A 24,103-nucleotide genomic window follows, 5' to 3' on the forward strand; every position below is an offset into this window, starting at 1 on the left:
TGTTACTCCCTGCCGCCATCTCCTGGTTCAAGTCATGATTGCAGCCTCAGCTCATTCATGCGCTTGAAGAAATTATTTTTTCATATTTTGGGGGGAGCTGGGTTTGGCTTTTGGACTTTACTAGAAGCAGGCCTTCTCTTTTACAACTTTCATTCTACACTGACAAAAAACTGCAAGTACGAGCATAACGTTACTCTTCAGTCCCTTAACCCCCATTCCTCTAATCTGATGTGTTCCGCTCCGAACAGCTCTGGTAAATTATAGGCGCAGTGGACAATAAAGCATCAGGGCTCTTTGAACTCAGTTGGGCAATGTTAACACATAGTTAGTAGAGAAAATATCTACTTTTAAGGACACCTCAAACAACGTACCCGAGTGAGCCCCCCTTTAACGAGGAATCTGCGAGGTTTAAAAAACCCAAAACATAAAACAGTGTGACGTCATGATGATTACTTTTTTTTCCTTGTGCAATGGCGCCCTCTTATGATAGCCGTAAACACACTCAAACACAAGCACACACCTTAAAATTCCTTAACTGCGTATTGATAGACGTTAGTCATATTATTTTGTCAATTTAAGTGAGTACATATAATTATGTTCAAAGATGACTAGACAATTACATACAAAACCGAACACATGTAATTTTTCATTTAACAAAAAAGCCCAACCCTGCGAAATTGTTTAATTTTGGTCATTTTCTCATTTTTATATATATATATTTTGCAATATTATTTTTTTAAATGGTTACAACTACGTATTTAAAACATTTTTCTATTTTGAATATATATTATTTCTTATTTTACAATAATATTGTTAAAATAAAATAACTACTATTTGCTGCACTTATTTTAGTATTCTTTTGACAGCCGATCATCTGCAAATTGTTTTTTTTTTGTGCTCATTTTACTGTTTAATATTTTCGTTTTTTTAATTCATATCCCAAATTAAAAAAATAGTAACTTATTCCTGAATTATTTTATATATTTTTTGTAAATCTTTTGGCACATTGTTTGTTTCTGTGGTTCAAAAAAATAGTTCCAATAAGCATATTTATTTGCAATATTGCATATCACATTATGTTGCACAAACGAACAAAGGTTATTTTGCAGTGTAGATCCAATGATATTTGTGAATCAGCTAGGAAAATGTATCAAATAAAATCGAAATGAAATGAACTAAAATTCAAACTTGGATATCTTGGATATCTTTTACTAAACAAAAACAAAATAACACACTTCATCAATTTAAACTGTAGCCTTCGACGACTCATTTTATTATACATGCATGATGACTATTTTTTGCACCAAATGCATATGTTGACTATTTTTTGCACTATGATGACTATTTTTGCATCAAATGCATAATTGCACAAACCCTTACGATACCAACTGTATTACGATACCAAACTGTATGTAAGATCCTATATGCTTACATTTCTTGTGTAAATATTGTGTAAATTATAACTATAACCTTACCGTCCTTGTTTTATAACCTTATCTTCTCTGTTTCTTTATCTTCTTGGCTTTTTTACCTCACTGTGAATTTGTGAAACTGGAGTGTCATGCCCAATTTGGTTGTCACAATATGTTAACCCATTCTGTAGCAATGACAATAAAGGTATATTCTATTCTATGAGGCGATCAGCTACTTCACACACTGGAGCATCAAACACTGCGAAGGAGGTACAAATATTTAACAACGTTACAAGTCAGCTTTAGAATTCCTTAACATGCAGCTCAGCATAAATAACAGCATGCCCAAAGCTAGCATTAGCAATAGCAGAAGCACATAGGGTCTGTGTATTTGGTGGGTCCAGTGGTCTTGAGGCGATCCAGACCCAGCCTGTCTGGATTTTAGGTACTGCTCCACAGAATCGGCCAAGTTGTACGATTTGGGACAGTATCCCAGATCTCTGCGGGCCTTGTCTATTTTGAAGGTGTGGCTGACTGCAATGTTCCTCACCTGCACACAAAAAAAACACACACAGACATGTTGGACTTTTTGCCACAGTGGCACCGCAGACTGTTATGTTTTATTCAGCTATGGGACAGAGAGCAAGATCCTGGAGCTCAGCTTTGGTTTCGGCTTCGGCCTCATCACATATTCTCGAGGAGGACCTCGTGGGCTGTGACAGAACCCTCCATGAGAAAGATTCTCCTAAAGCTTGTTAAAAGTTGTCATGGGAGTTCATATTTAAAGGGACAGTGAATAAAGCACTACAGTACTGTCCTGTACTCTGAAAAAGCTGCACATAATACAAAATCTAACAGCAATGTCTGGAGATTCTCTACTGTTTTTCATAAGTCGGGGAGCGTTTGTACGATAGTGCATATGTTTTTGCCTGGAATTTAAATAAATGTTCTGTTTTTTTTAACTGAATAAAAGTTTGTTTCATACCTCTAGAAGGCACAAAATATTACATTCCGCCCCTCACGAAACACTCCTGAAGCGCAACTATTACTTGACTTCAATTTATGAGTGGAAGAGATAAGGAAAAAATACATTACTTCACTTCTGGTGAACAGGAGAGGCACCTTTATCACAGGCCTCAGAAATAAGTGCAAATATTCCATCAGGATGGCTGGAAGAGAACAGAAAAGTTATAATGGATGCATGTCAGAAAAATTCTGAATAGGGTTTTTTCATAAGCAATGGGTTACCTGCTGAATAAACGAGAGAAACGGGCAGATTTATCAGCGGCCGACTGTAGCCCAATCTTTCAAACTGCAACAAAACCAAGGAAGTAATCGTCGTTTATGCAATTCCACCCAAAAATGTGTCAACAAGGCTTTTTCCAATTTCTCTTATCATTGAAAGGCTGCGCTCTTGGGGAAATGGGTTTTCAACAGCAGGTTTTTTTCATCAAATAATTCAAAAACAGGACATTGTCCAATCAGGTACCGACTTGTTTGCCTTTGCGGTTATATAAACGTAGCAGGACTGTAATAATTAGCAAGATTACAATAATGACGCCTTCACGTACTTTTAAATGTAGCCCCAAAAATTTATTTCAAATGTTGTACTCACAAGAGGCGTTAACCATACAAAGAGGTTAACTGAAAGTCCATCGTTGATGAAATAGGACTGCCCACTCTAGGAAAAAATAGACAAACAAAGAGAAATATCTTGTATAATTGGTTATTGTGTACCACGGTGTCTTAAAGGGACAGTGTGTATTATTTGGTGCCTCTGAATGTTATCAAAAAATAATTTAAAAGAACAATATTAATTTAAAAAATAAGCCAAGAAAACGTGCATTTTGAAAAATCCTCGAAATTTGAGAAATTTGCATTTATTTTACATAACATGAGCCTCAACTACAAGAAGCTTACATAATTCTCCCCTATCTTGCTGCTGCGGGTACCACCCCAAAAACATCTTCAAAGGCTCGGCAAAAATATTAGATGAAAGATGCTTTCTGGTCACTTTGAGTCTTCGTCGTTTGTATCCTTGCTTGTTCTATTTAGCACCCGTTTTTGGTTGCACTCTACAATACTGTACACCGACATCCAAGGGTCAAATAATACACACTGTCCCTCTAAATAAATTAAAAAACAACAGAACCTAAATAAAAAGAAATGAATACATCAATGATTGATTGAAACTCAACCGAATTGCCCCAAATTCATAAGCAGATAAATCAGGGGTAGGGAACCTATGGCTCGGGAGCCATATATGGCTCTTTTCATGAGTACATATGGCTCCGAAATAAAATGTAACTATTGCACATCTCTCTGTCAAGTGATTTCATCCCGATTTTGGTCCATATAAAGCCGAAGCAACTAAATGCAGAAGTTCGATAAGAAACCATTTAAACTGATAAATAAAAACGCTGGCAAACGACTTTGTTTGGGTGAGCAGTACAGGTGGGCGGATCCCTGCACACAGCGCAAGGCACTTGCTTCTCTCTCTCTCGCTCAGTGCGGTCTACACCGAAAGTGAATATGACGATATGCTTATTGTTTGCAGTAATTTGTGACATTTTTACAAAAGAACTTTGCATGCACATTGTTTTGAAACCGTTATTAAGGACAAATTTCATGGAAAGAAATTGCCTCAACACTCTTAACTGAAGGTGGAAGACAAATTGTAAATGACATATTTAGATTTGGGACACAGGATTTGGCATTATTATAATTTCATACATTTGATTAAATCATCAAATGACACACAGTGAAATAAAATGTGCTGAAGAATTAGCTTTTGTCTAGAGAGCGTCTTTGGTGTTTTTTTTTTTAATTTTGTCTGAAAATATATGATGTGGCTCTCTCAATTTATTTTTAAAACATTTTTTGCTTTTATGGCTCTTTGAGTCAAAAAGGTTCCTGACCCCTGACATAGATGGATATATATAGATAGCTCACCAGGGATGGGTCATTGCGATTTTCTAGTAAATTTGATTTCTAACTGGCTGTTTTAGTAGTTGACTTAACTTCTAGTAATTACAACATGGTAATAAGATAGTAACAACAAAGTAATAACACAAGTCGTTATCATCTCTGAAGAGTGGGATGATGCTCTACAATGTAGATGTACATCAAAAACAAGTGCTGCATCTGAGCCAGATCAAAACCTCCCTGGAGAAGGATGAGCGTCGCCAGGCTGTACTTCCCCACGACATATCACAGGGAATGGTGCCCTGACAACCCTGGTTGTAAATAATCTCTGAACTGTGATATCAAAATGGTAGCCCTTGGTGCCAGTCAGTAACAAAAAGTAGCTCTCGGCTTCAAAAAGACTGATGAGCCCTGATTTAAAGTGATATGCGCACTCACAGCGACGCAACCCTTCTTCACGGTGAGCGCTTCGGCAGCCAGCACGTGAGCTAGCACCAGGTTGTCCACGTGCACCCAGTTCATTCGTGCCCGCTGGTTGCCGAATCGGAAACTGAATAACCGGCGCTCCACGTTCACCTGCCAGTGGCAAAAGTGCGAGGTTAGATAGTTCAAACACTTTATCATCCCCTCAATGTCTTAAAAACCGATCAATCAATCAATCACTCAATCTATCAACCAACCAACCAATCAATGAACTATAACCTCAAAACCTATTACCAAACAGCAGCTAGCCCACCCCAACATAGGTTTTATTGTCACTGGTGACTTCAATCAGGCGTTCTTAAAGCCTGTACTCCCTAAATTCATTCGTACATAGACTGTGCAACCAGGTGAAATAAAACAATAGACAAGGTATATGACAACATAAAGAATGCATACAGAGCTTATATAAACCGTTCAGATTTAAATGGACAATAAAAGGTCGGGGCAGGCTGTGTGAAATGATGATTTGTCTAGGACATTTCTGATAACAGGAGGCCTGGGTGTGCTGACGCAGGACGACCATAGATTGTTGGGCACAAAACAACTACCTTGGCACGCCCATGGAAGGAGCCGACACGACATCATGCGGGGAGAAGATAACCAATAAGAGAAAGCTAAAGTTAGATGCAGATGACACATAGCCAATAGGGGAATAGTAGGATGTCTTTGCTTTGTTTGTTGAAATGTGAAAATGATCCCGGGCAACTCGGATGGGGGCCGTCTCCTGTTTACACTTAGATCTGCACTAGGAATAATAAAAATCCGCCCCCGTGTGGTCCTTCCTGGTCATTTCTCTCTCAAAAAACGAGCATGCATAATTGTTGGATGAATGTAGGTCGTGTTTGATTAATGGAGTCAGATAACTAATTAGAACAATTTGGTAAACGTTACATTTTGATAGTTAAATCCCAAGGTTTTTGAGTTTTCCTTGCCCTCATGTAGGTTTTAGATCAGGGGATGGTGTAATTGTTGTCCGTACAGCCCCTTGAAACTTCTTGTGATTAGGGGCTTTACAAATAACCTTGACTTGGTGTTTTTCTAGTGGCGTGTCTGCGTGTGGTCCTCACCATCACTCTATGGAGGTGTCGGCGCTCCTCGGGGCCATAGATGCCGCAGGGACGTAGGACACAGGTTCTCAGCAGACCGCCACCTGTGCAAAGCACCATCACAACACTTTCCAGGGGTTTCACATTCACACATGTTATAAATATGAAATCTATTTTAAAGGAGACAATAAGCTGAATCGACATTTGAACTGAGTTTTTGTGAACAAAATGTTTTTTTTTTAAATTTTTGAATTGTATCTAACACAATCAAGTTTTAGATAGTTAAAAAACATATCGTCTTAATCTTTTTCAGTCGCAGACCGCAATGGGTTAAAACATTTGGCTTGGAGGGAAGGCCAGACGGTAAAAAAAAGATTGATCTGACTTATTCTATTTGCCGCCGAGGAGTCTCTAATCTAATGCCTCGGCAAAAAAAGAGGGAAAAAAAGGATTGTTTAAACAAAGCCAATTTTTCTCATATGCTATTTCAAAAAGACGTACTACAATTTTAGGGCATTTTTTTTTTACGACAAAAAAAAATTGAGATACGTCTTTCTAGAATAGAATAAATAAACAAGGCAGACATGCTGATTTTGTATTTAATTTTTGTATTTGAAATTGATTTACAGCAACAGAATTACAGCAAATAAATATAATCCATCCATCCATTATCTGCACCGCTTATCCTCAGTAGGGTCGCAGGGGTGCTGGACCCCAACACAGCTATCTTCGGGCAGTGGGCAGGGGACACCCTGAACTGGTTGCCACCCAGTCGAAGGGCACACAGAAACAGACAACTCACTCATTCCAAGGGACAATTTGGACCGGCCAATTAACCTGACATGCATGTTTTTGGAATGTGGGAGGAAACCCACGCAAGCACGGGGAGATAATGCAAACTCCACATAGGAAGGTTAGATCTCATGACCTCAGAACTATGCTGCACACACGCTAACCACTGTGTTGCCGTGCTGCCCTAAATCGATATAATATGACCCTATTTTTAAATAGATATAGTTTAATATTTAGTGCCCCCTGGTGGTACAAAAAACTTTCATTCAGTCAAGTCAAGTCATGTTTATTTGTATAGCCCTTAATCACAAGAAGTCTCAAAGGGCCGCACAGAGAGTTGGGACCAAGGTAACAAAGGCTACTACACCGTCAAAAAACTCAAATCCTGATGTGTCCCCCTGCTTAAACCAATACACAATAAAACCAGTCTAAAGTTTGCTAGAGAGCAGACTGGAAGAATATCGTATGGTAAGATGAAACCAAAATATAACTTTTTTGGGGGGGCAAAAACAAAACTTCTCGTGTTTGGAGGAGAAAGAATACTAAATGTGGTCCCTTCTCAAGGTTTCTTAATTTTCCTCATGCTGAGCTTTTGAGTTTTGAATACTAAGCAAAAATATGTGCACACGAAAGCACAATGTGGACCAACCAAATTTTTGTTGTTAGTACTTTATTCATTATTATAAATATACATCTAATTTAAATCTAATCCAAACTACTTAAATCCCGTGTGTGTGTGTGCATGTGTGTGTCTGTACGGGACTTATAAGCTCTCAAACGGCTCAAGCAATATTTGGGAAAATATATACAGTTGTACTTTAAATCCGAGCAGGTGTTTTTAGCTAGGTTTTGTGTTGAGGCAACCCCAATAAAAAACAACAAAATCGATAAACATCTGCTTTTGTATGGTCTGCTTTCGTGGGGTCCCTAAAGGTCTTTGGTGGCCAAATTGAGTACTGCAGCTCTTGACCACCCACCACTCCAAGCAAACGAACCAATCATCGATCGGCCCGGCAACGCCAGGCCTTTTTTTGTATATTATAATATTTTCAATATTTTCGTTGGGCGTAATAATAAGACATGTGTAGAGAAATCGAACATAAACTGCATTAATGTGATTTTATTTACTTTATATTATCAAAAGGCTGCTGTTTGATTTTTATTATTATGCTACGTTGTATTGCACTTTTTTTGTTGCAAGGATAAGGGGCACGTTATTTTTCACGTTTTCGTTTTCTGAATCCTAAAAATGAAAATTACATCAAAAATGTGAATTTTTTTTGCATTTCTTTACTTCGAATCAATGAAACATGCTGTAATTTATTAATAGTGTAATGATGTTAAACTTGAGGAGGTATCCTACAATAGAGTAGTCACGTGGTGCATCATTCTCCACAGTATGCGCTGCATTAAACTTGATAGCAGGCTAATATAGCTAATATACATCCTCACAGAATATGTTGCATTCATTATTAGGCGTATATGGTTAGTTGGATCCCTTAACCACTAGGGTCGTAGGGACACTATTTCCTGTAGAGCACAGGTGTCAAACAGGCGGCCCGCGGGCCGGATCAGGCCCGCTAAGGGATTGAATCCGGCCCGCGAGACAACGCTGAAGGAAGCGCAAGAGAAAAACGAGCTGCAGTGAGAAATATGTCCACTTGATTTCGCCAAAGCCAGGCGCCTCTCACAGTGACACTGTACTGTATTTCTTTCTTTCTTTCTTTCTCTCTCTTTCTCCCTCTCTCTCTCTCTTCCTCCATTTTTCTCTCACTTTCTATCCCTCTCTCTTCCACTCGCTCTGTCTCTCTTTTTCTTTCTTTGTTCATTTTTGTTTGTTCTCAATCTGTGTCTTTTTACCTTCTTTTGCTCTCTCTTCCATTTTTCCTTTTCTTTGTATTTTCTCTCTCTCTCTTGTGGCCCCTTCCTCTTTCTCCCCTTCTCTCTTTCATTCCTTTCCTCTTTCTCTCTCTCTATTTTCATTTGGACTTCTTTTTCTCTCTCCTTTTTCCCCCTCTCTCACTATTTGTCTTTTTATCTCTTTTGTTTCTCACATTCTCTCTCTCTTACTCTCTTTTATCTCTCTTTCTTTCTCTCTTGCTTTGTCCCACCCTGTCTCTTTTTCTCTCCCTCTTTCTCTCTTTTTCTTTCTCCTCAATCTACTAGTCTTTTTTTCTTTGTTTCTTTCTTTCTCTCCGTTGTTCCTTTTCATGCCTTTTTTCTTTCTTTCTTTCGTTCTTTCTTAGTTTCTTTTTTTCTCTCCATCTTTCCTTTTCATTCTTTCTTTTTCTTTCTTTTGTTATTTCATTCTTTCTTTCCCCCATCTTTCCTTTTCATTCTTCTTTTTTACTTTCTTTCCGTCCATCTCTCCATTTCATTCTTCCATCCTCATTAGTCCGGCCCCCGACAGAATGTTTGTTCTATCGTGTGGCCCCGAGTTAAAATGAGTTTGACACCCCTGCTGTAGAGTGTCTTAGGCAAGTACATTCTAGCGGCGCTCACCCCTCTCCAGGGCGACATATGTTTCCACCCGGTCTTTCATTTTTTTGCGGCCCCGGACAAATTTTGTTTTTTGGTCCAATATGGCTCATTTAACAGTTTGGGTTGCCGACCCCTTGCACTAAAGAGTCGCATTGCATAGTGTCTTGATGCTATTTAGTTGTATTATTTGATGTGAAATCTGGTATTTACAGTGTTATTTAAATGCCAGTGAGTGGGCTGGACTGACATGTGATCTCTGGATTTGAAAGTGACTGTTTGCCAATGCTGTCGGCGTGCTGCTAAGAGGAATTGGGTAAACTGCCTTTTAGGGAGAAGAAGTGTGAATATTTTTCATCTGCACTGTAATCAGTGGGCCCACGCATATTTGCAAATTATTTTTCACAGAAATATTTGCTTTGAAGACTCTCATACTTGCTGACAAATTCGTCTATTAGCTATATCCATCCATTATTTGCACCGCTTATCCTCAGTAGGGTCGCGGGGGTGCTGGAGCCCATCCCAGCCATCTTCGGGCAGTGGGCAGGGGACACCTTGAACTGGTTGCCAGCCAGTCGCAGGGCACACAGGGACAGACAATTCGCTTGCTCATTCACACCTAGGGACAATTTGGACCGGCCAATTAACATGCATGTTTTTGGAATGTGGGAGGAAACCGGAGTGCTCTGAGGAAACCCACGCAAGCACGGGGAGAACATGCAAACTCCACACAGGAAGGTTGGTAGCTGGATTTGAACCCATGACCTCAGAACTGTGCCGCACACTAATTAGCGCAAAGGGTATTTGGTGTGCCTTTCTCAAATAACAACTTATGATGTTATTACCATCTTGTAATTATGTTATTAACAGGTTAATTATTGGAATTAGGGCTAAATTGACTCAGTCAAAGATTCAAAAATCATTTTACTTGAACATCACAATTATACAGCACTGGGGAGCTATTATCAGAACACTGTCCTCAGAGGGAACCCTGGTGCCTGTGTACACCACGTTGGAGAACCCTGATATAAAGTGCAAGTATTTGCTTTTGCCAAGCCACCTTAGATACACATGGGGACCCAGCAATGGAGCTCATTACTGAAGCGTAGAGGAAACAAGCAAGGTACATCATTGAATTCAATGAGTGACATGAGTGAAATTGGAAAGGACGTCTATTTTTTTAATGATGTTGCTACCGCTTTGCCCATGTAATCAGAATATTTGTAAACGCTGTGTATACGGGGTGATTCGCCTGTCTTTAGGCGTGTAAACGGTTCATCCGGAACACAAAAAAAAAAAAAAGACTTCTGATCCCGGTAGGACTATTGCGTGCAAGTTAACATAGCCTTTCCAATGACAACTTACTTTAAAGACTTAAAGGCATCCTGTGAATACATTACAAAAACTAAATAAATGGGGAAACAATCACATAGATACATCTTAAGAAGAACACAAAACACAGATATTCTTTACATCTCAGAGTTAGGGCAGACAAGTGGGAGCTTGATGCTGGAGGCAACTGGCTCAAGCTCCCATACCTTGACTTTTTAATGCACAGATCAGGAATGGTGACCCTGCTGTCTGGGTCCAAAGATACTTGGATGGCAGAAAACACACACCACATAGCAGTCTGTTTCACCATGAGCACCCAAGAGAACTACGTTTTCATAATAGATACTCTAATTATACAATATGCTGAAAATGTATGGAGATAGAAATGATAACGATGATGGTAAAAAAAGTGATGGAAGTAGTGATGATGGTGATGATAATGAAGAGAATGTGTTGTCATGATTACCGATGTGATGCACCTGTGCCCGCTCCTTTGGCGCCAACTGCCTCGGACTCTGATTGGCTCCCTGTCCCTATTTAAACCCACTCCTTTCTGTCACCTGTTGTCAGTCCGTTTGCGAACCTCAGTTTACACTAGGTAACCCTTTTTCAACCCTGACTCCCACCTGTTTTTTGCTCCCGTCTGTTCCCCGGCTTCGATCCTGACCACATCTACTCTCCTCTCCAAGCTTACATGTTTTTGCTCTCCTGTCCCGGCTACTGACCCGTTTTTCCATTCCAGACACTGCCATCGCTCGCCACGGAAGTCCCAGTTCTGCGTTCAGAGCCACCTGCTTCCCACGCCCAGCAGGTCGTGGGTGCGACCCTTTTCTGTTCTTCCAATAAACTGAGAGAAACGTAACGCAAGTCGGTCCTGTCTCCGTTCTGATCCTGACATGTGTATCCACAGAGCCAATGTAAATATGTATATTGATAAGGTATTTTTTATACACAGGGGATTTAGATGTGGGTTACAATTGTTAAGGAAATCTGGGAGTAGAATTTAATAAGCATATGCTTTTTCCTACTCCTTTTCGATCATGTATGTTAATATTGTTTGTGTGTTTTTATTCTTTTTTCGATTTGTTGTTTTGATTTTGCTTTTGTCAGGTTCGAAATAAAAGTTTAATTCATTCATTCATTGATTGATTCAGACACTTTCCGGCCCAAAAGCTGGAAAAAAGTGAATTCCTGCAGGCTGATCTTTAACCTTGTGTCCATAATGAAACAGCACTAAGCTAAATTGAATAAATAAGGAGACGGCTGGTAGAATGGTGTCGGGTCACAAAGCAGTCAGGAGGGGAAGCCTTGCAGCTGTTGATATCAAGGAGGTGTAACATAAGAGGATTTGGAAGACTTCATTCATTGACTTACAATAGTAAATAATTAAAAAGAAAACAGCTTTTACAAAGTAGTTATTTAAAGGGACACTGTGTATAATTTGCCCACTAAAAGCTGTTGTATTGTGGAGTGCAACCGAAAACATAACACAAAAAAGAATACAAACAACGGAGAATCAAAGACAAAACCATTTTTCTTCTTTTTTTGCCCATCCTTTCACAATGTATTTGGGTTTTTGGATACCGGTAGCAGCAAGATGGCAGACAATCATGTCAGGGTGAGCTTCATGTTATATAAAATTAATACACATCTCTTAACCTTAGGAGTATTTAAAAACATGCTCGTTGATATGATAATACATATATTTTTCCTTATTCAGATCAGTACTGCTTTTTTAATAAATTCGATTTTTTTTTACCACTAGAGGCGCTAAATAATACAAAATGTCCTATCTATCACTCTGATGGATAAGTAACTCAGTTTTGCTGAAATCATTTTGAGAGACTCCTCCAGATGCTCATGATTATGAACAGGATTAGCAAGGAATGCCTCATTAAAATAAAATAGGATTAAGGATCAATTTTTGTCAGTTATGTATTTTTTTATGGAATGTTTATATTCAGCTTTAACGCCTCATAAGTTACGGAGAACATTTCAATACCCTCACCTCGACCCCAGATAAGTGGACGAAAATACAGATAGATGGATGTGTTTTTAATATATTTCTGGTGGGCCATCTGCTGGCAGAAAAAAATATCTGAAAAATGTGATGGTAGCTATATTTAGTCCACGAGTACCAATTAAATAATTCAAAATTGTCTGTTAGCTTCCTTTCATTGCTTTCCCCCTTGCTGTGCTGCTTCCTGATGTGTGCTTTTATATTTTAGCATTCAGCCAATCATATTTCAGCCATTACTTGTTGCCAGGATGATAAATCTACTTGGAGGCCTTCACAATCAGTTCTGCAGGTCTTCAGGCATAAAACAAGTGACGATAAAGCTGTTGATTTATCCAATCAGATTCCAAGTTGGCAAGCCAGGGCCAGCTAGCGGGCCTCTGGAAACGTTAAGATTCAGATTCAGATTCAGATATACTTTATTGTCATTCTTGTACACGTGTATACAGAACAAAATGTCGATACATCTGATTAAGCTATGATTGGTTAGAGGGCGGTAACGGCTAAGTCTCCGTGACGATTAAAATAAAAGAGTTCCAAATGTAGCAGTTTCCCTCCAATTGTAGCTCCAGGTCATTTATTTCATGTGTAATGGAAAGGTCTTGAGGAAACGCAGGCTCCTCAGGGATAGCTTGTGGGGGTTGTTAGCCTAGCTGTAGCAGTAGGTCGGACCTGCAGACTCGCTATTGCTTTGTCTCCCGACGCCACCTCAGTTGATTTTTGACCCGATAATCTACGGAGCACCCTGTAGTGATCAGCTGTTCCTTTTTGGGCTCGTCAGACTTTCCTCAGAGTCCAATTTGATTGATGAATTCGTCTTCGGACTTAGAATGCGCATTGCCCAGTCCGGCTGTTTGCCTGACAGCATCCACCAGCCTATCACAGTCATGCATGCAAAAAGTCATAGCCACCCAATACACGCACACATGATCTGCCCCGTGCAGTACCTACTCTGTGCTCTCTCTGACCACAATGAACAATACGTTGATATCAATGACAATAAAGACAATTCAATTCAAAATCTGCGAAGGAGTGAACCAGCAAAAACCGAAGCGCGAGTAGCAAGGGGGTCTCTTTATATGTCTTGCTCAAAGAAAGATTGGCTAAAGTCCACCCCAGCAACATTTTCAAAGAGAACAAATTAGATTAGCTTAAATTGATGTCAAGATTATATCATTTCTATGGCAACCAGCATGTTGCATACCTTTGAGAGAACAACCGTTGGCAGAGAGGACCATCTGCTCCGCTATTGCTTTGGTCCTGGAGTAGTGATCAATGTGCTGAAGCATGCAAGAATGGACTTCAAAACACAAATTTATCTAATGACAAGTTTGAGCTTTACTTGCCATGTCAGGGGCAACAGAGGAGACGGAGTCCTCGTCGCCATCTTCGATTGGTTCCCCTGTGAAAACGGCATTGGTGGTGCTGGTATACACCAGCATGGAGATGTTTTGTTCTTTGCACACTTGGAAAAAAGTGAAATAGTTAAATATGCCGATATTTTTGCTACTTTGTATTTGACTATGGTTTCCTGCCTTACCATTTATGATGTTATTGGTGCCACCCACATTAACTGTCTCCACTTGTTCTCTCCTCAACTGGGAATGGACAGGCAAGATAATTGCAATTAGCTCCGTACCTAATCTTACTCTATTTTGGATTTATCTGTAGTCAGGGGTGTGCTAGTACACAGAGAAATAATATTTTCTGGACTGTAAGTCATACCTGTGTATGAATTGCATCGTCTCTATTAAAATATAATAATATATACATAGGCAAGCCACACAAGGTTATAAGATACAGATATCTATGTTAAAAAGTTTGCCATTTACTGAATGTACAGAACATTTTGTACTGTAAACATACATAGGTTTTAGATCAGGGGATGGTATAATAATAGTCAGTAGTTTGCACTAAGTTGTGGTCTGCACAGCCCTTTGAGACTCCTTGTGATTAAGGGCTTTACAAATAAACATGACTTGACTTGACATGTACAATATATACCTAAACAGATGTATTTAAAACAGTGCATTATGATAAAGTAGACACTTTTGGCTGGATTCAAACAGAACAGATCCAACAAATAACACGGTACTGTAATTGTAAGAGAAATTATGGTCTAAATGTGCCTTTTATACTATATTCTATACTACCCAATATATACTTTTATACTCTTATATTTTTATACGTTTATATTTCTATAGTGCTCAATAAGTGTGTGGTTTTACGATTTTGCAAACAAGATCAGGAGAATAAGTTCTCAGGCACCAAAGAAAGAGCCACTGATTTAAAAGCTACAACTCGAAGGCCTTTATCAGGCCTGCTAGCTGGCTAAATCAAGATTACTTTGACTCCCATAATCCAAGCCCCTCGAAAGCTTGTTTTTTTCTTCTCTTAGAGAGGCATTGTGTTTATAAAGTTTCACTATCCTTTTCACTCATTTTTTATACTCACACGCCATCTAGCCACCAACATTATACACTGCATTTAAATATGTGATTTCTGTCTGAACCAATCAGATTGATTTCCTGTGTTCATATAAACCAATCAGATGTGTATTTTCCTTCTTGTGTTTTACAATAAATGAGACTTGTGCTAGAGGAGGAGCGTGTTTTCTCCCTGATCTGATCCTGGAAACGCACACCGATGGAAGGGGCTATAAAAAAAAGTTTTCGACTCAGTATGTTCTTTTCTTCTTTCTACTACAATCTCAAGTTTTAACCTTGACAGAAATCTGATCATCTTTACTGAAACCCATGAAGCCCTCTTCGTTAGTGTCTGTGTTGAACCACCTTAGAAGTGTTTTTTTCTTTGCATTAAATCTCTTGTTATTCGTTCTAAGAAGGTCTAGCGGCCCTAGCTGAGGAAGAAATATCCACAAAATAGCTGCAGCGTTGTATAAGCCTCATTAATCAAAACCCAGAAACAAAGTAGCTATTTATAGTCCAGAAAATACAGTACTGTATATTATTCAAAGGAAGAAGAAGAATGTAACAAGCAAAACCAATAAGACCAGAGAATTCAATTTTTTTGTGCTTCAGTTGAATTTAAATGACATTGTGCCTGTCTGTTTTGTGCACGAGGAAACAATATAATTTCAATTACATATTGATACTGTATATTCTCAGAGACCATTGCTCACAATAATATTAGTTAATCTACACTTAGGACAGGAAAAATCTTGCCTGTGGATGTTGTTATTTTATCCATCTCCATTTGCTGCTCCACCATTTGTGTTAAAAATGGTTACAGCCAGTGTTCCCTCTAAGCTACGCGCGTGCGCCATTGCACACTGCTCGCATATTCTCAGCGCACAAGAAAATCTAGCCAGCGCACGAGAATGAGGGCTCAAAATTACGAATTAAGAAGCGACTTAAGTCAAAGTTACAGTGCATGAAGGTAAAAATACACGGGTTCCCCTGACGTTGTGTCCTAAATGCGGTATTTTGAAGTCGAGTCGAAGTAGAACGAAGTTAAGTAAAGTTAGTAGAGTTTGTCGAGAACCGGCTTCTTCGGCTCGGCTCACTAAAAGGAACCGGCTCTCTCGGGTTCTAAACGGCTCTTCAGGTTGTTTTTGCTTCTTTAATCCCAACATGAACAAATATTATGTAAAATTATGCACAAAATTACTCAAAGGAAGGGGGGATAAAACAAAAAAGAAAAAAATACCAAAATGAAAAAGTAGTTAAAAGCTGGGAAAAAAGAGACAAAAGGAAGAGAAAAAAGAAGGAAAAATTTAGAAAAAAAACTGAAACAAAGAAAAGAAAGAAACAAAGGAAAAAAGTAAAAAGAGAACAAAAAGAAAAAGTAACAGCTAGGAAAAAAATAACAAAATGAGATTTTTTTAAAGGAATTAAAAAAAAAAGTAGAAAAAAACACGGAAAAAATAAGAAAAAGTTTGCGTTGCATTCAAATAATTTCCAATTATATCAAGTGAATCTTGTTGCCAGCATTGTACTTCCACTAAAAAATGTGATTAAGTACAGTTCTGTATCTTGCAACCGACTAAATAAGCCCCCAAAAATGTTAGTTTTATGCAGCAAAATATATGAGGAAAAAAAAAGAATTGGAAATCTTGTGAAAGAATTGTTGTAAAAACAAATGACGTTGGCAAGCCGTACAACCTTTGCAATAAAACATTAGTCAATTCATTCAAAAGTGAATTTTTTTTTGGCATTGCCGGAAATTCAGCAAAATGTAACGTGATATCAAGTTTTGGACATGTTTGATAATGGATTAGTTGCCACACTTGAGGTTGCTGTTGCTCACTGTTGTTTCAAGCGTTGCTCACCGACTTTGTGTGAACGCTCAGACCCGTGGAAAATTAGAGGGAACATTGGTTACAGCACAGTGAAATAAATAGCATTTAACCATGATGAACTCAAATATGTATCGTTTGGATACTGGTTATAATTTACAGATAATGTTATCAACTCATCAGCTTGAAGCCTTGAAGCCAAACTACTGAATGTTGCAAAGTGAGTGGTTTTCACTGGTACCATAACAAAGGAAATTAGGTTGATAATGTCCGTTGAATATTTACCTGCTCAGGGCCGGACATGCCGTACGAAGCTGAGTGGAACACACATTCGATGCCCTGACAAATGTCCAAGAGTGATGAAGAATCCCGGATGTCTCTCTGCCACAATAAGAAGAGAAAGGTCATCTTCAAAAGTCACCTTCAGGTGATTTCTGCTCACCGTTTGCTGGAAAAACTCCAGGCAAACTTAAAATCAAGTGTGAGATTTATCACAGAAATGTGGATATTCGTAAATTATCATGTATATGGTCTGCATTTATATAGCATTTTTCAAGTCAATGAAGACCTCCCAAAGCGCTTTACACTTACCCGTTCACACACACTCACATGCCGAAAGCTGTGCCAACCATGCAAGGCAACTATTTGGGGCATTAGGGATTCAGTGTCTTGCCCAAGGACATTTCGACATATAACACGGAGGAGCCGGGAATCGAACCTGTGTCCTTTTGATCCCAAGTTGAGAGCTTTACCTCCTGAGCTACTGTATAGTAAACCCTTGTTTATCGTAGGTTACGTTCCAAAAAGAACCTGTTGTAGGTGAAATCTGTGAAGTAGAAACTTTTATTATAAATATTATTATTGTTAAACAATAAAATACTCTATCAAATGATGGAACCAATGGGAAAAACAGGCCCAAGCATTAGTTAAATAGGTAAATACTGCAGTGACCTTGTCTAGTGTGCCACAGGAACTTGTCCAATTTTATCTTTGCAAAAAAATCAGGCCGTTGTTCCATTTATTTGCTTTCTTCCAGTGATCAGCAAAAAAAAAAAAAAAACCTAAACAGAAAAATTACGAACCTACTCAAACCCTTTTTGGTCCCCCTGGCAGATACTTTTTACTCATTTTTGATATGATTTTTGCTATCTTTCTAGAAAAAAAGAACATGAAAATCGGTAAAACTAAAAAAAAAAAAACAGTTTAAAACTGAAGTAAATTCACAAACTGCAGCAAAATTACGAACTTCCTTAGGCACGGGGATCAAAAAATTTTGCAATGTCAATTTAGGTAACAGGCTAATTTTCATTTAAGATTTGGAAAACATGAAACTTGTGCCAGGAACTCATTTTCTAATACTTTTGACAGAAAAAGTATCCATCACGGTTGCCATGGCGCCCGATTGGCCCCGCCCGTGTGATGCCAGCTGCGGCTCGTTGACAGATTGGCTTCCCTTCTTTTTAAGCTCTGTGCTCTCACTCTCCCTTTGTCACTCCGTCAACGAACCTCTGCCCCGCAAGACGTGGGTTTTGACTCTGTCCGATTTCCTGTCTGCGTTTCCTGTCCGGTATCATTCCAGTCTATTTTTGTCCTGTTCATTATTCTCTCCAGTTTTCGTTCCTGTCCAGTTTGTGCTGTTTAACTTTGATATCCTGTTATCAATCCTGTCTGTCCCGTCCTGTCCGGTATCGACCCCATCTGTCCGATATCTGCTTGGGCAATTGGTATTGATCTCATCGGTCTGGCTTCCTGTCATTCCACGCCAGACTGCTGCCTAACGTGCATGACTCCCCATTTCCCGTAAATTTAAAGGCTTGTGTGAGAAACGTCACACATTTGGGTCCTGTGCGGCACAGTTCTTAGGTCATAGGTTCAAATCCAGCTACCAACCTTCCTGTGCGGAGTTTGCATGTTCTCCATGTGCTTGCATGGGTTTCCTCCGGGCACTCCGGTTTCCTCCCACAGTCCAAAAACATGCATGTCAGGTTAATTGGCCGGTCCAAATTGTCCCTAGGTGTGAATGAGCGAGTGACTTGTCTGTCTCTGTGTGCCCTGCGTCTGGCTGGCAACCAGTTCAGGTTGTCCCCTGCCCACTGCCCGAAGACAACTGAGATTGGCTCCAGCACCCCCGCGACCCTACTGAGGATAAGCGGTGCAGATAATGGATGGATGGATAGTTACTCTCTTAAGGATTGTTCAGCCAATCAGAATGTAAAACACTATGTATAATCAATATATGTGAAGCAGCAAAACCATGAAAGGTAAACCATGTTATAGCCAGGGATTGTCTAGTCTTTTGAGTTACATTACACTTTTCATTAAAAGGGATTCACCACTGTCTTTTGGCACAAACATCCAACTAAAATTCCATTTTTGTGTTGCTTAGTGATACATTTATTCTGGTTCCAAATTTGGGAACCTGCAAAAGAGATTTCCTCGGATGCCAATTCCAATTTGTTGGTGGCGGAATGAGGGAGAGAGACCAATCAGGAGGAGTCAGTGGACCAGCCGGCAGAGATAGGAAGCTGTGCTGTCGCTGTCATGTTTTTTTATTGATCTTGATTACGTTTTGTGTATTGTTACACAATCAAATATCTATTGCAGCCTGGTCATCTTAGAAGGGGGATACCACTTGTGAAGCCCCTTGTCAAGGTTTGTTATTTTCTTCATCCTAAGGTTTTTGCATTTTTCCTTGCCCGCACGCCGGTTTCAGAACAGGGGATGGTGTTATTGTGGCCTGTCTAGTCTTTTGAGACTTATGTGATGAAAGGCTATACAAAAAATGCAACTTGATTGTTTTTTACAATTTTTTGTGCACTGTTGTTTGTTGTTTTGACTATTAAATCGTTGTAGTATAAGTCAACCATGTTGCTTTCCTTTGATTTCCCACACCCTTTACACAGATCTTTTTTTGTAACCCAGGTGATTTAATTTAAAAAAAAATCTCTGGGTAAGGCCGTTAGAACAGGTTGGACTTTCTTATCTGAAGGCTTCTCTCCCTGTCCTCCATCTTCCATTGATGTCTTCTCTCCTTATTTTGAGTGTCTATTAAAGTTAGTAATTTTAATTGGATTTTTGTAATTGACAATCAGGATCTGTTACATACGCCCATAAATAATTGCACATGTGTGACAATAAATTAACAGTATGATTTTCTGAGGAAAACAATAACCTTAAAAAAGGTGTTTATATTCTACAACCAACATGCATAGATCAAATAGAAAAACGGACAAGAACTGCCCCACGGAAAGATAAATGATTCTAATTAGGTTAAGAGTGTCATGAAGCTGTCACGTGAAACCCGAATCATATCGTCTGACCTCTGGGACTCAGTCACCAGCCGTCTGGCTCATTGAGCCAGGAGGATCCTTCGACTTTGAGTTTCATTCCACATAGTCAGGTCAAGCAGTAAGCTTGATTGGCACTCGTCATACGTGTAAACACTTGAATGGCTGTGGAAACCAATATCTGTACTTTCTGGCTTTACAAAATATACATTTTCAATACTTTGCGACCTCAAAATTGAATAAATATATAAAATAAACTCCCTTTTGATTGAGGTTATTTAGAAAAGAAGGTGTGGCTGGAAGCTAACCTGGAGTTGAGCTTCAGGAGCTTCTTGTCACAGTCTGTATTGTGTGTAGCCAGTTTAAACATGACCATATCATCCATCCATCCATTATCTGCACCGCTTATCCTCAGTAGGGTCGCGGGGGTGCTAGAGCTCATCCCGGCTATCTTCACGCAGTAGGCAGGGGACACCCTGAACTAGTTGCCAGCCAGTCGCAGGCCACTCAGACAGACAACTCACTCGCTCATTCACACCTAGGGACAATTTGGACCAGCCAATCAATCTGAAATGCTTGTTTTTGGAATGTGGGGGGAAACCGGATCGCCCGGAAGAAACCCATGCAAGCATGGGGAGAACATGCAAATTCCACACAGGAAGGCTGGTAGCTGGATTTGAACCCATGACCTCAGAACTGTGCCACGGACGCGGTAACCACTCAGCTGCCCTGACGCCCATGACTCGATCAGATTACGGTGATTCCCGAGAATACGGCATTAATTCCCTCTGATGCAAACATTAAAATGACAAAATAGTATATAGTAAGGACTACTTATGTGGAATGTAGATGTGTTTCAAAAAGGACCAATGGTAGCCCTTTATGTCCCTTCTTCATATTTTCTGATAATCACAAGCTTAACAAGGTATTCATGTTTTTGCTTCTCCCTTTAGCATTACTGCAAGCCTTGGGGACCCATTGTGAGCAAATACAGTACCAAAAATTTATTGTATCATCAACACGCATAATCTCTCCAAAGCATATTGTATTCTGAACAGAATGAATAGGCATTGTGGTAGTTAGTTAAGCCAATAACATATCAGCATTTTCAGGATACCATAACGCTAACCAACAGCAAACCAGCATTTCATATCAAGTCAACCAATAGTAGACATCTTTAAGAACGCACACAACCATTAGAATGAATATGGCAAAGATTTAATTTTGTAAGTTTTTGGACAAGCTGTTTATGTTATATAGTGGGTTAATGCCGTAACCAGGGGCCAAAAAACATCTCATTCCATCAAGCATCATAAGGTGGGGAAGCCTATTGCAGGGGTCTCCTGTACAGTGTATGTAACTCATTTTTAAATACTTTGAGTGTAAGCAGCTGAAATAATTTGTTGTTGTTTAATAGTAAGGAAAACGTTGTAAAGAGGGACTGAAACGCCATAAGGCAGGGTCTACTGTTTACAATTTCCCTTGGGCTTCTTTCATAACATTCTAACATTTTTTGCAACCATTAAGTAAATAAAATATAGGGCAAGTTTTAGAGGCTAGCAACAATTGGATCCAGTCCACTTTGTGTGTTGTACCTGATAGAAGAGTACTCCGTCAGGGATGTCCCATGATGGCTTTTTAATGTCCAGAAGAATCACAGACTTCCCCTGGGCAGCCAGCGCCCTCCCCAGCCTGAAGCCAAGGTATCCTCCACCTCCAGTCACCAGAACCTTCTGACCTGGTAAACCGTGTCGAACCACTCTGGAGGAGGCCACTTCGTTTTCCCGCTGCCGCTGGGCCAAATTTGCTTGATTGAGCCGGGATGACGCACTGTGTGGGGGAACGTTGCGGAGGGGCTGGCCGTTGGTCTGAAGGCGGCAAAGGGAGACGGTGTGGCAGGGGAGCTGCTTCACTTGGCAAAGGGAGCCACTGGATTCCCTCATGTTGGGACTGTAAAGCTCCATTGATGCACTGCATTCAGTGCAAATTAATTTATCAGTGCTTCAATTTCCTCTGTACTTTCAATGTTACATATTTTCATACATAAGGGCACACACCAGAGGGCGCATCATATTGAAACTATAGTAAGAGCTTCCATTTATACAGACTGATACTGATGGGATAATTGTAAATACATTTATCATTAATTTACTCTAATGTAGAATTAGAATTGTAATAAGAAATTTCCTAATTATATAGGGTTCCTACAGTTGACTAAAATGTTTTCCTTGCTTTAAAGAGATTTCTCACCTTGTGAACCACTCAACCATTCGCCTGAAAAGATAAGCTGCCGAATTGTCATGTTTATTTTTCTCCGGTCTGTTTGATATTTCTTGTTTTACGATAGTGTCCATTGGCTATGTTAAACTCTCTTCCCCTAGCTAACCTGTGACTTAATTTTTTGTAAAAAAAATAGGGGAAGCATATCCTCATGAGAAAATATTGGTGTCATTTGTCTCTCTTATTGTGTGTTTTATTCAGAGATGTAAGGTAATAGACCTAACACAGACACATATTAATGCAATGCATATGTGCCAAAATCGTAACTGAATTGTTTGGATTCACTTAAACCTTGGGCCAGTTTCCAAGCATTACTATTTCAATATTTCTTCCTATTTAACCTGACATTCTTTTCATCTTCATTTTGGCTTTTAAGTCTTAACCACGCGTTTATCCTGGATTGCCATGTCTAATCTTGTTGTAAACAATGTTCTCTACGTAGTTATCAATGAAAATAAATAGAATTCTTATTAAAATTGTATATTATATAATGTTCTGAACTTTTGAATACTGGTAGAACTCTTTTGCAGCTTGATTCCTGTGAAAAGTCATTTTAACTATAAAAAATAGCGTAAAATGATATTTTCTATAAACAAGGGTTAACTTTAACATTATTATAGAAGAAATGAACGAATGAACGTACGTTTGTTACAGCAGTGGTCCAGTCGTATCCTTCTTGTAGTTCATGTAGTCTTATGCCGTCACCTGTCTCGCCTACATTTCCACCTGCACCCTCTGATACCGTAATGCAAGACTGCAGCACGTACTCCCTTTCCAGGTGACAAGTGGTAAAGAGAGCTCCGTCGGTGGCTCATATTTCCTCTTGAGCTTCTGTGGCACCTGGTAAACCACGAAAACATCAAACAACTCTGAAGTGATTTCATATTTGTTTCAAAAATTATTCAAATCCAAATGATGCAGGTACATTTTGTGATGATGTGAGAGTCATACATTCCAGTTCCGCTATTTGATTATTCATCAAGTTGTGATGGCTGCCTAATAAATTCAAATGATCAAAATGATGAGTTTAAATAATTATGATTTGGACTTAAGGGCCGAAAACCCACAACGAGATGATTTTTGAGGAACCTCGAAAAGGTCAAACCGTTAAATAATTTAACAGGTAGGAAGCACCTGGACTCTCTTACAGCATGCTTCGTTGTCTGAGGTGTAATCGGAGCCGGCGTGTTCCTTTTAGGAGGTAGCCAATTCAATAACCTTGGTTGACTAAGGAAGTTTGAGAGTGAGAAAGACCCTTGAGGGAATATTATACCATCTACCATCTTTAGAACATGAGTCATCTACTATCTAGCCTTCAATTTGTTTCAAGTGACTGCTGTTGTACCACATAATTTGTCCATCCATCCCTACCTCCCTCACTCCCTCCATCTATCCATCCATCCACCCATCTATGACGTGCGTTCATGTCTGGTGTGGCAGTCAGTTTTACGAAAAACTGAGCTTACATCTTATTCATCATTTGATTGGCAGAGCAATAAATAAACTGCAACATAGAAAAAAATGTTCTATCGTCTTACCTTAGCTTATTAATGAAGTCTGTTTGCTGCTTATTTTGAATACAACTAATCCTCTTGCGCCCCCTCAAGACGTCTCTCTCCTCATCCGGGTTATTCTTTCTTCATAGGGTCACTTAAGGGTCTGCGCCACTTTGAATCTACACTTCATAACCAATGCTTATACAGTGGAACCTCGGTTTTCGAACGCCTCTCAGTTCGAACAAATCGGAGTCCGACCAAAAATTTCGAGAAATTCTTGCTTCGCTGTTCGGTCAA

General features: G+C 39.4%; 1 protein-coding gene across 1 annotated transcript; it reads right to left on the bottom strand.

The window, feature by feature from the left end:
• Window positions 1-933: 933 nt before the first annotated feature.
• Window positions 934-23,593, bottom strand: sdr42e2 (short chain dehydrogenase/reductase family 42E, member 2). The gene is made up of 13 exons (XM_088325962.1): window positions 23,584-23,593; window positions 22,954-23,108; window positions 21,626-21,898; window positions 17,029-17,124; window positions 14,026-14,083; window positions 13,832-13,950; window positions 13,690-13,765; window positions 5,888-5,970; window positions 4,776-4,913; window positions 3,028-3,093; window positions 2,661-2,724; window positions 2,508-2,581; window positions 934-1,962 (listed from the first exon to the last, which is right to left on the bottom strand). The coding sequence occupies exons 1-13, from the start codon at window positions 23,591-23,593 to the stop codon at window positions 1,702-1,704; spliced, it is 1,473 nt and encodes a 490-aa protein (XP_088182088.1). The 3' UTR covers window positions 934-1,701.
• Window positions 23,594-24,103: the final 510 nt, after the last annotated feature.

The sequence above is a fragment of the Urocampus carinirostris genome, chromosome 1 (genome assembly GCF_059441175.1).
Source record: "Urocampus carinirostris isolate Australia breed hairy pipefish chromosome 1, RoL_Ucar_1.0, whole genome shotgun sequence".
In the NCBI taxonomy this organism is placed as follows: domain Eukaryota; kingdom Metazoa; phylum Chordata; class Actinopteri; order Syngnathiformes; family Syngnathidae; genus Urocampus; species Urocampus carinirostris.

Excerpts from the sequence above, each read along its gene's own strand:
- sdr42e2 (XM_088325962.1), bottom strand. Across the intron at positions 21,899-22,953 it reads GGACCACTGCTGTAACAAAC|ACCAACGGCCAGCCCCTCCG; the intron begins GTACGTTCATTC and ends TGCCGCCTTCAG. Across the intron at positions 5,971-13,689 it reads CAACGGTTGTTCTCTCAAAG|GTGGCGGTCTGCTGAGAACC; the intron begins GTATGCAACATG and ends TGCTTTGCACAG.